The sequence below is a fragment of the Pezoporus flaviventris genome, unplaced genomic scaffold (genome assembly GCF_033815535.1).
Source record: "Pezoporus flaviventris isolate CSIRO_AGI_PZ_B2104156 unplaced genomic scaffold, CSIRO_AGI_Pfla_v1 ptg000001l, whole genome shotgun sequence".
NCBI lineage: Eukaryota > Metazoa > Chordata > Aves > Psittaciformes > Psittacidae > Pezoporus > Pezoporus flaviventris.
Window position 1 is genome coordinate 35,329,598 of NW_026892549.1, and position 18,207 is coordinate 35,347,804.

At 38.0% G+C, this 18,207-nt stretch overlaps 1 protein-coding gene across 2 annotated transcripts in view; it reads right to left on the bottom strand.

Annotated features, from left to right (window-relative positions):
* The window catches only part of LOC133268458 (secretory phospholipase A2 receptor-like), a 36,313-nt gene that overhangs the window by 16,302 nt on the left and 1,804 nt on the right, over positions 1-18,207 (bottom strand). Inside the window, exons 2-13 of one of the 2 annotated variants that reach the window (XM_061451609.1) lie at positions 16,151-16,534; positions 13,774-13,941; positions 12,534-12,707; positions 11,348-11,461; positions 10,572-10,715; positions 9,389-9,577; positions 7,732-7,889; positions 6,281-6,388; positions 3,171-3,283; positions 994-1,163; positions 502-704; positions 60-205 (exon numbers count right to left, since the gene is read on the bottom strand). In XM_061451609.1, the coding sequence (XP_061307593.1) occupies positions 60-205; positions 502-704; positions 994-1,163; positions 3,171-3,283; positions 6,281-6,388; positions 7,732-7,889; positions 9,389-9,577; positions 10,572-10,715; positions 11,348-11,461; positions 12,534-12,707; positions 13,774-13,941; positions 16,151-16,534 (2,071 nt within the window). Of the gene's footprint in view, positions 1-59; positions 206-501; positions 705-993; positions 1,164-3,170; positions 3,284-6,280; positions 6,389-7,731; positions 7,890-9,388; positions 9,578-10,571; positions 10,716-11,347; positions 11,462-12,533; positions 12,711-13,773; positions 13,942-16,150; positions 16,535-18,207 lie in introns of both variants that reach the window. The other variant, XM_061451598.1, reaches the window with a different exon arrangement.

The window sequence follows — 18,207 nt, forward strand, 5'->3', positions numbered from 1 at the left end:
ATTTTTACATATTACTATTATCAAGATAAATATTATTGGTGTTAAAAATACAGATTTACCTATCAAAAATTGTATATAATAAATTGTTTAAAAATATCTCTTCATAGATATTGCTAAAACTAGCAAGATGTGCTCCAAAATCTTGGCATAACGCTTCTGCTTCATCCCATGTTCTTCTCATCAGAACTTTTTCATTGTGAAATATCTGCAATAAAATAAACACTGTCATAAATGCTGTTGATTTTGGAGAGCAGTTGTTTCAGAAACCCATAAAAATCAAATATTGTTCACAGGTTTTCCTACACCAAAGCCATATGAATTCCAAATCTAGTTCTGATTCTCAGGACTTTCATTCACTTTCCAAAGCAGCGAGGGATGGTAACTGTTAATTTTTGTTTGCTGGCTGAAAGAAATAACGCTTTCCCAAAAATGTTTTAGGAACAGACTATCCCTAAGCTGGCATGTAGCATCAGAAAAATCCAAAGCAAGTTTGTCACATACCTTGTAGCAGCTGAGCAGATGAGCTTCCGACTCCCATCCAAAATAGCAGGAACTCAAATGCTTTTGAAAAGTAAGTTCAGGTTCTTCGTAAGAGTTGATTTTTTGCTTGCACAATGACATTGCTTTGAAGTTCTCACAGCTTTTCACCTCCCAGTAACCAATGGGCTCCTGCCCTCGTATAGCCACACATCCTCCAGAATGGCCTAGAGATGGGAATAAGTGTTGAGTCTCAGAATAAAGCATTTGAAGTTTGCGAGTTTTTGGTGAAGTAACTGTTTTATTGACATTGGGTTCTGGATAAATCTAGAATGAACCTATGAAAGTAGCAAATGGTTCCATCAGCAACCAGTTTGTAAGATTGTCTTGGCTGATGAGTTTGTAAATGAACCATGACATGTTCCTCTCACAATAATAAGCCACTGGTGACAGGGGAAAGAGCCCACTGCCCCCCCACCCCCCAGCCATTTCTTTTACTATTGACATGTTACTCACGTGGCTGGTACTTGTTCCAGTTTGTGTAGCTTACAGAGTGATTCCTTCCCGCTGTGCTCAGCCAAAAGTATTCTCCTGTGTTGTTAAGGTCTTGCAAGCCTGTCCAAAAATAAGTTCTCTCAGATTTTGCCATGCTCTGGATCATGCAGTTGATAAAAGCTTGCTCAAACCTTAATAAAATAATCAAGAGAAAAGGTTTGTTAGAATAAAGTAGAACAATTGGTATTTCGGTGAATAGCTCTCATGAAATGATATAAATTATGTGAGAAAAGAAAACATATAAGAGGTACTTAATTTTCTTTATAGAATGCTGTGGGGAACTTCAGGCACAAGTCTGCAGCATAAACCAAAATTTTTACTGGTATTTTTTCCAGTGTTTGGGCACATAAAAGGGACAGTAGATTGAGATATAAGCTCACTGTTTGAACTACAAGATGTAAAGAAATAATATATTAATGATGCACAAATAAAAAGAAGAAACTCCCTGTATAAAGGAGAAAAGATGGCAGAGTCTGAAAAAGCTACAGAAGAAAGAAAAGAAAAAGCTCTGCACAGATGTATCCTATTGGAACCAGACACAAAAACCAGCACTAAGAAACCAGAGCTGAAGCCCTCAAAGCACAAGCTGATCTGACTAGGAAAGAATCACTTTTTCATTCTTTAACTTCTTCATTAAAGTTATATGAGGGATTTACACCTTTTCGAAAGTAGTAATTGTTGTATATAGTAACCCATTTGTCACTTAAAACATAATTTATTCATATGTAATTGGTATAGAATTATACAAAAATGCTTTACTTTATGAGCACATTTAATCAGGTTCCTATGAAAATATATAAGGTAAATTCCCGGTTTGATAAAGAGTATACAGCCTTTTGATTTCACACATTGTTGAAAAGAACGGCTAAATACCATAAGGATGCCATTAATGTAAAAATCTGAATGTATGGGTAACACTGAGAGTGACTGAAAACTCTTAGTATTTTTATTTCCCCTGTGTGTTCTTGTTTTTTGTACCAACTCCCCTTCCTCTGCAACCTACCTTTTAGTGAATATTTTAGGATCGATGGATCAATACACTGAAAAGCTTTTTCGTTTTACACAACAGAACAAACCTCAGCAGTAATTAAAAAAAGAAAGTTAAAGTAAGCTTTTTTTGCCACTCCAGCATTGGAACTGGAAACTAACATCATAAACAGTGATGCCTACACCCAACAAAAATCAAGTAAGGAGAAGTAAGCAGAAAAAGACAGCAGATGTGCTTCCAGTGGCGTGGAGAGTGACCTCAGCTCCCTGTGACATCTGAGCTGCAAATGCTCAGCTGTGTGCTTTACCCTTTTTATCCTATTGTTCTCGTACCACAGTACAGTGCTGTCTGCATTGTCTGAAACCACCTGGCCGGCCCAATTCCCAATAGAAATCTTTCTGTGGGGTAGCTTGTATTTGCCTAAAATTTCTAGCTATCATTCACTGATTGCTGGTGGTTACATATTTCCCACATCCTAAAAAAGAAGGAGGAAACCTTCCCTGCATTTATATGGATGTTAAAGCATGTATGAAATATATCTATCACTATGACCTAAATTTTAATGGGAATCCAACATACAGGGTAAATCACAAAGATAGCAGAGAAAACACAAGCATCTGGACATCTGCAGAGGAGAAAGCTTTTGCTGAGGCTTGAATACAAGTAAAGAGGAACAAAGCAAGGGAGGACAGACCTCAGATGCTTTCAAATATTTACTTTCTCCCCCTAGTTTCTGCATAAAATGCAAACATCAATAGAAACATTTATAAAACATTACTTTAGATTAAAATTGTATATATTTTGGTTACAACAATCAAATATACTTTCATTTTTCAGTATCTTTTCCAAGTGCAATGATAAAGTTTCTTAAAGATGTTACATGTCTCTGTAGAAAGCATTTTGCTTAGATTCCTGCAAACTCATGTGTGCATATTGTTACAAGTGTTTATCAGCCTAACAGTTGCTTTTTACTATATTTTCAATTAAACAACAAAGCAAAGCACAGCTTTGATTTTAGCCAATGTTAGTAATTAAGCTTGCCTGTCACACAAACATTATTTCATACCGGTAATATCTTTTGCCATGCAATACTTTATAAAGTTAGAGTAGCTCTTGTTAGAGGCATCTGCTATCAATTAGGATTAACTACCTGTTCATTACTGATACAAGTGCAGATGGGCAGAAATAACCACTGGAAGCATGTTCAAAACTTCGAGGGGTACTGTCGATTTTGTAACAATATCCACCATGTCTTTCCCATCCCTTAAAAGAAATGAACATTATTTTATAGATTATTAATTATTACATACTTGCTAAAAGCTTGATCCCCTTTTGTACTTTCTGTCTGATCATCACTGACATCCCTACATCCCTTTTCCTTTCTGCTGTGGTTCAAGAGTAGCTACCCTCAATGCCACTGAAAATGTGGGTAAAGAAAGACTCTATTAATGATGCACAAATGAAAACAAGAAACTCCCCGTGCGAAGGAGACAAGATGGCAGTCTGAAAAAGCTACTAAAGTTTAAATCCTTATACTGTGTGAAAAGCATATTAGAAAAGATGAGCATCAAGGATAATGAAATGCATGGAGCTGCTTCCACATAAGCAGTAACTGTGCAGGCTGGGACTCTTCAGCCTGGGAAAAGGAGACGCATTAGGGAGGGCAGACTAGACACAGGCCTGCAAACTGGTAAGTGCCATGAAGGTGGGCAGCTACTTCAGTACAAGACTTTGGGAACATCAAACAAAACTAAACTAGCAGGAGGAAGGCTCAACATGGAAAGAAGGTGGCATTTTTTCATTCAAAGAGTAGTATATTTGTAATGTTTACTAAATAATGTTGTGAAGGTGAAGACCTAGCATGAATTCAAGGGGAAACTTGACAAGCACTTGGAGGAGACACCCAATGTGGGCTGTTAAGATACCACAAACCTTAAAGGGCTCAGGAAATCCCCTGAATGGTTGGGGAATCAAGATAAAACTGGGGGAAGTATTATCTGTATTTGTCCTGTCCTGCTCTTCCCCAAACATCACCTGTGGAGGCAGAACATGAGGCCAAATGGACCCTTATTCTGAGCTGCTGCCCTTCTGCTCTTTATGAGGCTTTGTAGCCTTAATAGCGATTGTCTTCTTAAAAGTACAATTCTCTCCCATTACAGCAGCCGTAAAGACAGATGCTCGATTTAGTACTATACTCTTATCTTTTGATGCACTAATTAAAGTGCAGAGGACTGGAGAAAATCACCAGTACAATCACAGTCAAGTTCTGCACACAGAAACCTCCAATTTGATTATTAAGCAGCTGACAGCTCCACAACCTGTTTCAAAAGCTGGTTGAAAGAAAATGTTTAAAGCAGTTACTGCAGTGTTGGGGAAAACTGCCCAGAGAACCTGACCTTTGCAATAAAATATTTATTCTCAGTAACAGCCTGCTGACTAAAAAGAGTATTTGACCTGCTAAGGAAAGAAAGTGCTAAGCACTTTTTACGTCTTAGGATGACAGAGGAGTAGGGAAAAAAAAAAGAGGGCTCAGGTTTCCGGTAACTTGATATGGACGTTCTGCAAAAACTGCCATCAGCAGAACCACAGAAAATGTTAAAGGCCAGTTCATCTGATGCACAAGTCACAAAGCCAACATGAGATGAAAGCTCAGTAATAACACATAAGACCATAAAGCTTTAGAAAAGCAAACAACTGTGCTGGAGGCCAAAGCTCCCTGAGAATCTACTAGCAATCCAACATGAATGACAGTAAGAGGTTAACAAAGCAAAAGATCAAATGTGAGAAAATAGATACTATGCACATTTAAGGTAAGGCAGCCACAGAAAAATGGGAGGAAAAAAAAAAGGTAAATCTGGATAAAATAAAGACTTAGCCAGAGAAAATTAGGCCAATAACTAAGAACAACAGATACACTAAACAGTAAAAGAGTGAGTGAACTCAAATGTCTGAAATGAAATGTAGCTTTGAGTAAGCTTAGTACCAACTTCTTTTGATTAAATGAATATAACTTTTCACTTTAGAAAGAAAAGGATCTATCAAAACCAAGGGACTACAACAGGATTCAGCAAATATTTGTACAGGGTGTGAAACATCAACAAGCAGGCATTTATCCTGAGTAAGTTTGCCAGACCAGACCAAACTACTTATGACTCGAACTCTTGAGTCTCAATCCTGTGAGGTACCAGAAGTTCAAGTGCTGTCAAGCTCCCGATTACAACTGGAAGTCTGGATACTCTGTGCATTTTCCAAATGGTGAGGACTGTGACAAAGCTTTTTTACACTAATAACACACAGCATTCATGAGTGATGGAATACACTGGTCCAAATGAAACGAAGACAGCTACACTAAACTCTTGGACATGTTACATTAGAACCAAGCAGTAACTTCTGCCTCCATAACAGTATGACCAGATGCTGGATCTGATCACTGTACATCTGGGGAAAGACTGCACCTAACTCCAAACAGTTCAGCTTCAACCTTCTTATAATTCAATTGAACTGCTTGGGTTTCTTGATTTCTCAAGAAAAAGAACAGGAAATTAAAAAAGGAAGACACTGACTTAAAAAGTAAAGTTGGAGAGATTTTTGTTGACAGAAAAGGAGGTTCTCAAAACTACTCCAGAGTTTTGAATAAAATACAAAGTCTCCAAGTTTGCTCTTTTCACACTGTGAAAAGGAACCTATGGCAAATAAAATCACACTTCAACACATTACCTTTTACTGCCAGGATGCAGAGCATAAAAACCTGAAAACCTGCTGCAATGCCCCATTTAGATAGCTGTGCTCCTTCCTATTTGTGTTTGAAGGCAAAAGAAATGCTAATATACGAGTGGAAAAGTTCACTCTCCGTGTCAATGAAAGCGATTGTTTTTCACCCTGACATTCCATTTCAATGTATGAAAACCATGTGTGGGATAAGGCATCGTATAACAGCTATTATTTGCACAGATGGTGAACCAAAGGGTTTTCACTTTTGATCTAGAAAGAAATAGGAACTTGGGTCACAACTGCTGGCAATGCAACAAGCCATGAAAGGCATCTTGAGAAAGCTTTTAATCTTACATTAAAATTTAGTTTACATACTTTTAAGGCAAACAATGAGATTTTTCCTAGCAAAACATGTGTGTCTTTAGAATGAAAAACTAAACTATCTACCTATTTACATGATGTGTCTGGTAGCTACACTTAGAGGCTTCCTATAGAATTCTATTTTAATATTAAGGCTTTAAAACAAACAAAACCCACAAAACCCCTTACTTCTGGACAACTTGATTCCAGCTCAGGAGAGACATTATTGAATTCCCCTGCTTTTTTGCAAACATAGAAAGATCTGTCTTCACATTTTTTAATCTTCCAGCGTCCCTCCTAAGGAATAAAAAGAAGCATATTCTGTACATACTCATACTGTCTTGCATATCTATACACATATCAGATTATTACACTTCCTCCTCCTATTTTAACTTTTCAGTAAAACCAAAGAATTTTTCTCACTCTATTTATTTATCCTTAGCTGGATCATTTATTTCTATCAACACTGTCAGACGGACTTTGCAAATCAATAATGTCTGTTTGAATAACTATTTGGGATGTAATCTACCTTAATTAACAAACACTATGGCCATGCCAAAGCATTTTTCAGAATAGATAGGAACTTTCTTCCTATCTATTTTAATTCTTTGTCAGATTAATCTTTATATTTGAACAGCTCTTACGTAAAATATTACAAAGTTTGTATGATATAATTTTTAAATCTCTATACACACTGCACATATATTAAACTTCCTTTCCCTTTGTGTTTTATAAGCTGAGTAAAATATGGTTTTGTGTATCTAAACACCACAATTTTACTGCTTCCAATGGAAACCCACTTTTCCAGGTCACTCTAACTGTCTTGGCTTTCCTGTGAGTTTAAGATTGCAATATGAACCCACTACTAGAGAGATAACAGAAACTCTTTGTGATACAGTTTTCACACTTAGACAAAACATACTTCAAAAAAAGAATAAAGGATTATAGTGCTACTTACATAAGTCACGTATTAGTGAATTTAAGTACTGTAATTGTAAAATAAATTTATGACCAAATTATTAAAAAAAACAAAACCCAAACCAAAAAAAACCCCACACAACCAACAGGGCCACAAATACCGGTAAGACAGGACATAGTGTTATCTGAACATTACTCCTACTTTTACAACAACTGAACAATTTGGGGTCAGTCTTCCTGCTGTCAATTTCTGTAATTTATGTAGGTTTAGGCTACTATCTGCTTTTGAAAGATGCTACATAAAATTTATTGACCAGAAGATAAAATAGACACAGCTGACAGTCAAAACTTGCATTTGAAGCTTTCAAGGCAAGAACTGATGCATCATAAATTATGATATAGACTACTTGAATATTAAATTGCTTTGTCTATTAAAATACCTACCCTTATTTGTTCTCTTCCATTTGGCAAGCTTTACATATGTAACATTTTTTATTGAACATAAGCTCAAAATCTCTGACTAATTTTCTGTGCATCAGCACTGCAAACTGCATTAGTTTCTAATGGCTACATTGCATTTATCGCAACATAAACATATTAGGAGTCAAAACCCAGTCATACTACAGGTCATGGTTTAAAAAAATATGCAGTGAGAAAAGAAATTATCATGAGCTAAAATGAGAGTGTTTGTCTCATTCTTTCAAAAAGAAAAGGAAACTTACAGGTCCTTGTGCTGAAACACAGAGCTGTCCTGTTCTTTGAAAGGTGTTAGGTTCCTGGCTGTGCCAGTTAGAGAATTTTACTGGGGTGCTATCTGACCACTCAAAAACAGCAGAGGTGTTCTTACTGTATAACCCAATCCATGTTTCAGTTACATTTTCTGTAAAAGAATGAGTTCAGATTTTAAAGGTGAAAAAATAATGCCTTTTGCTCCTGTAACATCAACACCACCATTAAAAATTATTAATGGAATTTTCACAAGAATTACCTTCATTAGATGGGGGGGGGGGGGAGGATGACAGCTGTATAAACCTTAAGAAAACTTACTGCTGAGATAATGTTGTACTGCCCTTGAAGGCTAAACTGTTGAAAAAATAGATCAACGTACACAATAATATGCTTTGAAATCCTGAAAAATACAAATCAAGGGCACACGCACTTTTTTGAAGTGCATGTGGGAGAAAGCCTGACATGGAAGAGAAAGATTATTTTTTATAATCTTTCATGGCATACTCAGCTTCAGGTTTCTCTGAGTGGTGTTTGTAAGTTCCAGTGACAGCACACTTGTAGCCACAGTGGCTGGCAAACAGGAAAGGCAGGGTTTGTGGTTTGATCTAATGTCTTACTTGGCCAGCTACAACAGCCAGAAAAAGCAGACAGACTTTCAGGCATGTAAGCCCTTCTCCTGAAGAGAAGCCTGAAGAAGGGATGAAATAGAAGCAGTAGACTTTGAAGATGAATACAAGCTGAGAACAATTACATCTATCCATTACAGCATCTCTGGAAACAATTGCATTTGGTATCTATGGAGGTTATTAACACAGATGAGGAAGATGATGAAGTGGTTAATCTCCTAAGAAAGACAGACAGGGCAGCAAAGAGGACAGGAGGTGGGAGGGATGATAATGAGAGATTATGTCCAGTAAACCCAGGTTAACACACCATCCTGCAACCACAGCTGATGGGACAGGGTGACAAAACATGTCACTGTGCCCCAGGTCTGGGAAGCTTAAACTCACGGTCAAACTGTGCAGCTCTGCCAGCACATTGATGTCAGCTGCAGGCACAAAATACTCTCTTTGCTGCTTTTATGACAGCAAAGGTCTTGGCGTCGCTGCAAAGAGCTTTTGTTCATTACGTCCCTTGTTTAATTATACTACCTCTTAGGACAATGTGGACAAGCAGGACCCCTTTGATACACCCTGCTGCCATCAGAACGGATTCTGCCAACAGAGCAGCAGCAGCTGCTTTGCAGTGTGGACAAGGCCAGCTTGAAAGCAAAAGATACTCTGAATTGCTTGTAGCTTCTAGGCAGAATTCTTGCGTAAGGATGATCACAGAGTATTTTGCAACAGTTTTGCAAGGGACCAGTCGAGAACAGGAAAGAACAAAAGCCAGCTTGTTTACTATAGCCTCACTGTGGTTACCTTGTTGATTAATTTCTTTAATTTAAGTATGGTTATTAGAGACGGTGATGCTATGTATTTTTAAGACTCCTGGAAGGAGTAGGAATCACACTTTTTTTTTTTCTTTGGGAAACATCGTTTGGGTGAGACATGTAATATAGAGCTGAAATGGCTGACAATGCTAAAGGGCTGCACGAAAGAGCATCACGAAACACCTCAAGAAACACTGAACACTTTAACTCCCAAACCTTACCACTTTCAAGCAAGTTAAGGAGCAGCTCTGCATCTGCCATGGAGGATATACTTATGAGCCCACTATTGTCACTCTGGCATGAGATAGAAGCATCATTCCAGCTCTTCTCCTCTCTATGAAGTCTGTAGCAGTTGCGATTGTGTGGGTACCAGCCAGAATCACAACGAGTGGCATAATACTTCCACGTATCTTTTAATTAAGCATACAAAATTTGTGTATATTAAGATAGAATTACTAAGGTTATGCTATGTTCATAACACATTCAGATCTACTTTATTAATCTTCATACACTGAAATCAGAGTTGACCAAGATGACTTAAGAAGGCCAAAACGCATACCCTAGGGAACATCACATACCAAACAAACTAAAATTACTCCCACTTTATTTTATGATTCAACCATTCTGGCTGCTGGACTAGTGCAAAGACACTAATGAATCTATTATCCAATTTAAAAGAGGTTGTATCTCCCTTATTACCTCTGAACCTGATTCAAAGCCAGCTAAAGGTTTTTCAGATGCATTACCTACAAAAAGCTTGGGTAAGTCCTTTATCTGAAACAAGTGGGAAAACTTTCTTCACAGTTATCAGGAAGAAGTTGAACCTATGTAAGCCGTTCTTATCAAAACAAGAATTAATCTCTGAATAAACCCAATTCTATGTTTAACTTCCCCACAGAATGTGAGTCTGAGGCATTCTATGTACCATCTACCCTACACTCATGATATTAACACTTAAAAAAAATACAAACACAGTGATTTTGTACATCAGAAGTACAGCATGCCATAAGAATAACTGCAAATTTTGTGCTGCATTTGTCCAACTTTATTCACTGTGGGCCAGGGTTCAAAGCTGAAAACCTGGTTTCAAACTCAAAAGTGTGGCTTTATAGTAATATAAAGAGAATGAGTATTCTGTAAGCCTCTGGTCATGTAAGGAACCACTTAAATGCTACCAATATTAAAATTATTTGTTAGCTTCAAGACTCTCAACATGTTTTCCAGGACTGCATATAAACAGAAGTGTTATTACAATACTTAAAGTAAACTGCATTCAACTTAAACTTGCAAACCTATATATTTAATCCAGCTAAGACTCTGTTCTGCTGACTTTATATTCATGTGGCTTTCTCTTGTTCTCCCTCCACACCCATGAACAGGATACAGTAATACTGAAAGACTTACCCAGTGTTTCATGCTCTGTCTTATTTAAGTATTTTTTGCATACAAAAGGCAATCCAGATTCACATAAATAACTTTGCCAACCATACTTCAATTTTGAATTTATCACTGCACAATGATTTTCTCTAAACCGGTTATCAGAGACATCTGCAAACATATTTTTGAGAAGCACAAGATTACAAAAAAATCAGTTCTTGCAAGATGGTGTTGCAAGGTGCTCTGCATCTTACTGAACGCATGTACATGCATCTCTGCACACCCAAACACCAATACCATGAACAGCTGAACACTGACCATGAGTTATACATGTGTAGCAATTCCTCTTTGGCTGCTGCTATGAGATGAGAGGCTGAAATAAGCTCTAGTATCTATTTATACCTGTTGGTGGGCAGACTCAAAATGGAGCAAACCGAGTTACATGCTGATGTGCTTTAACAGGATGTTAATGTAAACAAACTCAAACTCCTTTTGTTTTCATTAAACTAGCTAGATCATAGCTTTTAAATATGCAACTGGAATCTTAAAAATGCCTTTAAAGGTAAACGACAAAAGGGCTAGATGGTCGATGCTTTGAACAGATCATTTCAATTGATGCTACATCTCTAGGAGCTTTTAGTTCATGAATATGAATAAATATTCCGACCGAAAAAAGAAGTACACTTGTTCATTTGATTCACTTTTCAAACACAGCTGTAGGAACAGCAGTCTTGTATCAAGCAGCAGTTACAGACAGCAAATAATTGCACCGCTATAACATATACAAAAGGAACATCAAGTACTTGCTCTCCAGTTCACAAATACTAGTGGTGCTCCATCTGACCACTGCCAGCCAGCATCTTCCTCCAGGTGGTTGAGGCCTGTCCACAGCATCATGTCTGTGGCATTTAACTGCACTGAAACAGAAAAAAAAAAGTAATACTTCACTCTTTCTCCATGTTTTAAAACATCTACAGGTATAGACCTGCTGTCCTGACTTACTACAGTAGGAATAAAACAAAATTTCAAATCAGCCTTCAGAAAGTTCAGGCTGTTTTCTCTGTCCTTAGAAAATGTCTATTACTTTGTTAATCAACACAGATTAAAAGCAATAAACTCAGAAGTCTGCATCCTTCAAAAGCTACTTATCCTGCAAACCCTTCCTGTTGCCAACCTTAAAAGTTAATGTAGGACAAGCAGCTACATAAATGCTAGCCTGTTCCAGCTTTCCATAAACCATGCTCAGTCCCATTACAGCTTACAGGCATATCAAGCAGCTGATGAAATAATTGTAAAAACTTCCTGTTGGCTTATATCCTGCAATTGAAAATTTGCAATAATGGGAAGCACTGAGAAAGAAACCTGAGGCAGCCTTTTGCATCACAGCTTTCCCACCCATTCCTCCATCTGGTCCTCTCCACACATGCTGAATATCCACAGAAGGCTCTCACGCTGTCAGAAGGCTCCACAAAATTTGTCTGAGATGCTTGCCGTACAGGGGAAAACAAAAGGCTTATCAGAGGAGGACTACCATCCATTTATGGAAGCAGAGTTGCCATTTTCCCCCATACAGGATATTTACTTCAAGCTTGCAAAATGTTCTCATCGTTCACATTTGCAAGATAATTTATTTTCTTGCAAAGAAAGCTTAACAGGAGAAAGGGACACCATTGTGGAGAAGGTAAATGCTTGTATAATCCTCCAAAGAAAACAAACACACTCCATAAAACAGCTGCAAGAAAGAATGAGACTCTCTGTGAGGAGGGATAATTAAGACAATTATACCCTCCATTAACACACACCACCACTTCTGTGCTCAGGTTGTTAAGATGGTAGCTTATCTTCACCCTTGCTTTTTCAAACAAAGACTCACAAGCAGCAACGGGGGAGACATCACAAGCTCCAATGCTTACCTCTTTTTCACAGGTAAAGAGGAAATCTAACTACATCTCTGGTTACTACAAGGTCCCCAGAGAAATGTCTACTCACTGCTTAGGTTGCTTATGTAGTTCTGCTCTTCGGGGTTGGTGACACTCAGCAGGTCTCCTCCTTGCAGCTGACAGGCAGCTCTTGCCTCACGCCAGGTCAGCACAGATGCAAGGTTGAACTGGTAGCAAAGGTTTGTGTCAGGGTTCTTCTTCCAAAAAACGTCGCAGCCACTCTCTGCTTAAAAACAAACCCATCACCAACAGCCCGAGACCACAAACTAATCAGAAATGCAGTAACTTGAACAATTCAATTAATGACAATGGCATCCCAATGGAAGAACAATTCTGAACTCCTTTCATGTTCCTTTTTTAACGAACATATGGAACTAGGGCACTAACAGAATAAAATGTTGCTCCATATTTAATACAGCTGATAAAATACTTGGGAGTTGATCTGCAGGTGGTGGTGATTTTCACAGCACTTGTAAAGTCCACAGAGCTACATTTTCATTTATACCAGCTGATCCTAAAGCTGAATGTTAAAATATTCAAACTATGAACACCTCACCCAACTTGCAGAGAAGCAGTCGCTGGGTGTCCTTCTATCTTGTACTCAAGACAATAAACTTACTGTAATTACAAAGTATAAGCAAGGCTGAAAATACCATCTATTATAATGGTTGCCCAGCTGGTTTTAAGAAGCATTGCAACAAAGATCTGAAAAGTAGTTTAAGCAGGGAGGCCTTTTCCAAACCACTTCTGCTGAGAGAAAATACTATTTTGTTTATTTATACAAGAAGCTGGAATATCCATAGAGATCATACATCCAAAATATTTCTGATAGCAACTATTTTTAAGGCTATTGCTTCCATGTGTTTTAGGCCCAAGACATGTCCAAGTATGCACAGAAGAAAAAGAATGTGCAAGATGTAATACAGTCAAAAGCAAAACGTGAATTTGGAAGGACAGCCTTTACATGCTTCAGAGATGCTCTATATATATATCACTGGGACAGAGGAGAGCTTTAGCTGCAGGGTTACATCAGTGGTCTGTGTGGAATAACACCCTTCTGCTTCCGCCCTATCATACTTTTGCTTTTGGGATGAGGATTTGGGTCTCCAAAGGCCAAACTTGATAAATTACAATGCAATTTGCTAAAGTATTCTTTTGCATTTTTAAGAAAGACATTCCCCTTTAACAGAAAGTAATTAGGCCAAGAAAGAGAGTGTTTTAGAATTACAAATAAAGAGCAAAGATACTCTTGGGAAGTGGGGGGAGACAGAAGACAAACACTACCTTACCAGCATTTGGGCAAAACCCCCATTTTTCATCTTGCTCATAGTGAGTTGTTGTGGCACACCAGGCAAATTCCTTTCCATCTCTGGTACACTCATAATACCACTTGTTGTTATATTTGAATGGAAAACTGCATGGGAAACCAAAGGAATTTCCCAGCAAGGTGTATGTTTCTGGAATAAACAAAACACAGGGATTAAAAGAATGCAAACCACAGAAATTTCTTCACCCCCATATTGCATTCTTCCCATTTTTAGCAGCAATGATAGAAATAAATTGTCTAAAGTTATTTTCGAATTTCATTTTATAGCTGATAACACAGTGTTACAAGTATGAGCTGCATGACTTCAGTAAACAGAATTTGGGAATGATAAGCTTATGAAATTTGTCACCATGGATCAAGGCACATTCTCATAACTTAGTACAAGTGAAAAAAAAACCCAAACAACAGCCTACAACAAAACCACAACCACAAAAAAAACCCCAAAGCCAAAACCTGAACAATTAACATATAAAATCCTCACTTACACTTCAGAACAACTACATAAAACAATCCTTAGCAGAATGAGTACATACTCGGATGCAAACTCTACCTCCTTTTTTACTTTTTTTCACTTGTTAGTCTATGATAGACAAGCAACTTAGCATCATTTCCCCTGCTCCTCCCACTCTTTATAAAGTGGATTTTTAATGTTTTTCCCACTCTCTTTGTCATTCTATGGGAAAGGAAATGTGAAAGACAAAGGAATATTAAACAAACCTTTTTTAAGTTTTTAATGCCAAGGGGAATAATACCTAGCTAAAGAACTGATGTTATATACACCTGCTGCCACAATCAATTAAAGCCTTACAAAATATTTTCAGTATTTTCCTATTGTACTTTTGAGTACCAAAACATGGAGACAATTCAGTGCAACTAAAAGTTGCAAAAGCTTTACCTCAGTGTCTCCTTAACCTCAGAGCTTCTGCAAAAGGTCAAAGAACCACAACCACACTTACAATGAAACTGTTTTTCTGTTTGTCAAAAATCCCATGTTGATAGCTTAAAGATCAAAGTCCTTCAACTACAGAATCGGTACATACCACCAGGTTCTTAGAGATTTCCAGAGTTAATGACTGGATGAGCACATATAAAAAAGCAGTTTACACACTGTAAATCCCCTTTAAAGCCTTCTGATATGAACAGGTGCTTCAAAGGACATGGGTATATAAAAAAAATAAATAATAAGTCCTGGCAAGAAACTAAATTTGTCAGCTATAAACCTCTCACCACATTTATATAACATTTTTTTCTTTAAAGATACTCCCCCAGCCTGGTGGTCTAACAGCCTGGCTTGCATTTGCATGTGCATAAACTGAGGTAGGAGGAAGAAAACAGAAACTGGAGTTGAAAGAGATTTTTCCAATTGCAATCAACTACCTTGATTCTGAAACTAGGCTAGAAGCACCCACCTAAGGCTGATCCTCTTCTCCCAGATGTTGCAGTACTAGGGCTAAAGCAGGTCTACATTCATCACCCTGGTTGTACATAGCATATGTGTAAGACTTTTTGTGGGTTTAAATATTTTCTGTCTGGTCTCAACATAAACTTTACCAGGTTTTAAAGAAGAGTCTGGATGCTACAGTGCTTTACCAGGTATCCCAGGTCCCAAAGGAAGGACTGCTGAAAGCAGAGGCCAATCCCAGCTACAGAGGAAACCACTGAGAGCAGATCTGCAACCCAAACACCTAGTTTAAATGGGGAGAATAAACAGCCCCAGTCTGAGACACACCGTGCAAATATTAGGTCTTTCCTTCTACAGAAATGCCAATGAAGGGGTCAAGGAACAGTCTGTTGCTGTTTGTAGTCAATGGGTTTATCTTAGTCCTTATACCTGGAAAACTGGTCAGGTCTGCAGACCTGGATCTTGACACACATTCCTATGCCTTTGCTAGAAGTACAGTGGGAATAATCAAAAGCCTGATCTTTGCTCCAAAGTTCGGCATGTTCAGAGTCCAGGTGCTAAACATTGCAAACATTCATTTCAAGCACACTTGATCACAGACTGATTTTCAGCAATGGGAATTCCAAATCCTTTGTTATCTCTCTTTGGGTTTATCTGATAAAGAAATCTGCAGGACAGGCAATTACAAATCCTTAGTTCCCCTTTTTATTTTATGAGGGATTTGAAATGAGCATTTCCTGGTTTGCAAGGATACTAGTGCTTTTTTTTGGTTCATGGACAAGTGGCAGTATGCTCACTTCAACCATTGCATATAAAATCCCCAAACTTCTAGTCCCAAACCACAATAGAAGCCAGATCACAAGCACCTGACACTGCTTCAAAAGAACTTTTAAAAACTATACCCATCTATATTTCTATCACAAGATTTTACTTTTACCTTGAAATGGGTGTTCACAGAGGTCTTCATCATAGGACATAAACTGTTTCCACTGATACGTAGAATGTTTTTGGGCCACAATATGTTTGCTGCTTTCAATGGCTAATTTGTACTCTGATACACCAACTAATGCTTTTCCATCACAATTCCACCATAACGAGTATTGAGTTGAATCACATTCAAGCATGCTTAACGGCTGTTCTGGCCTACTGATGTTCAGTCCTAGACAGGTACTTCTGCCTATGTTGAAAAGACGGCGATTGGATACCCATTTCCATAACATGTCTTTTGATAGTTGATCACAGTCTTCCAGAACAAGACCAAGGGTGTCCACTTTAATGCATAAGTTGGAATCTTCACTCTGGATAATAAATATCCCTTTATCTGTAGGAAATAAAGAAAATAAAATATGTTTAGTTCTGTAGAACACTGCAATTGATCAAATAGGTTTAAAAGACAAATATTTTAGTTGGAGCTATTTATGAAGAAACCCGAAAATATCCATCAGAATAGCTGTCACTTTACAAAACAATAGTACTGGTCTAACTACACTGCCAGCTGAGATTTTAACACGTGGACCACTTGCAAGATCACAAAAATAAGGCTAGGTAGTATTTCTCAAGTTCAATAGCCATAAAAAAGGGGTGCCCAGAAACATCAGTCCTATACAAAGAAAACAAACCAAGACACTGGTCACCAAGAAACACCCAGCAATGGAGTACAGGTTTATGTGTTACAGGAAGTCATACTGTATATTGTAAAATAATTCTCAGGGAGGGGGATTAGAGAGTGCAATTAAAGTGAAAGGTAAAAGTTTAAGGCTGATATTGCCATATTCTCTGCCATATTCATTCTTTGCCCTCTGCAACTAAAGAGGCAGAAAGAAAATATTTACATTGTAAAGAGTATACAGAATGGGTAGGATTCATCTATACCACAAGAGCTGGTGGCTAAGGGTTAGAGTATGCCTTCCCTACAAAATGCATATTGTTCAACCACACATGACTACCATGGACCACAGCAGATGTTGCGGGGTAAGCCTGACATCCCAGCTTTCTTGGAATCATGTAGAAATTCCCTGAATTATGTGACATCACATTTTAAGTATGTGAAAAAAAGCCAACTGTTTAATGTCTTGGGAGCAAATGCTTAACTGAGCATATAGACTGAAAAAAATAAAAGCTGAGGAACTGGTTATCAGCAAAACATAAACCTGTAACAGCTCATCTATTTTATTCACTCTGAAATCCAATGGTAATTAACCCATGGAGTTCCTCTCACATTATAAGTGAGATATTTATTGTATGCCTCAGGAGATTATGTGCTGAAAAACCTGAGCAATACTTCCATTTTATCTTGAAATTGCACAGCGATGATTTCTGCCACGTGTGCTTTCTAGCTACTGTAATCCACTACATCTAACATTCTGAAGCAGTAACTATAATAAAAAAAATCCAAACCCTCTCAAACTGACACAGCCCACACCTAAAATACGAGATGTAAAGGTCCATCCTGATGCTATCTTGGGTTTAGCACATACAGTTTAGGTGTATCTCTAGAGAAGAAAGATTTCTCTCGAGCAGCAGTGGGACAGTGCTGTAACAGACAGGAGACAGCTCACCAATAAGATGCACACACGACAAGCAGAACAAAGAGGATATAAATTATGAGGAGGTTTTTGCTTACAAATTCTGCACAAAGCACATCAAGAAGTCCGATTTACAAAGAGGACAGTCACACTGCAAATCATAGCACTGGTAGCAAGGGCACTTTCCACATAGCTATAGACACTAGTAGCTTGCAATGGTGTAGAAAGCAGGAATAAGCCTTTCTGACTGACAGCAGGTGAGAACCAGCCTGTTATATATAATTGCAGCTCCTAAGCACTCAATAGCTGTCTGACATTAAGTCCTTAACCCTTTGGGGCTAAGCAAGGTTCCTCTAATCACTGTATCTCTACAGTTCTGAGGTGTCTAAACTCACTGAAAAACCATCAGACAACACTGTGCCAGATACACTTTGCCTGTCTAGCCCTCCACCTTTGAGTTTTCGGTGAA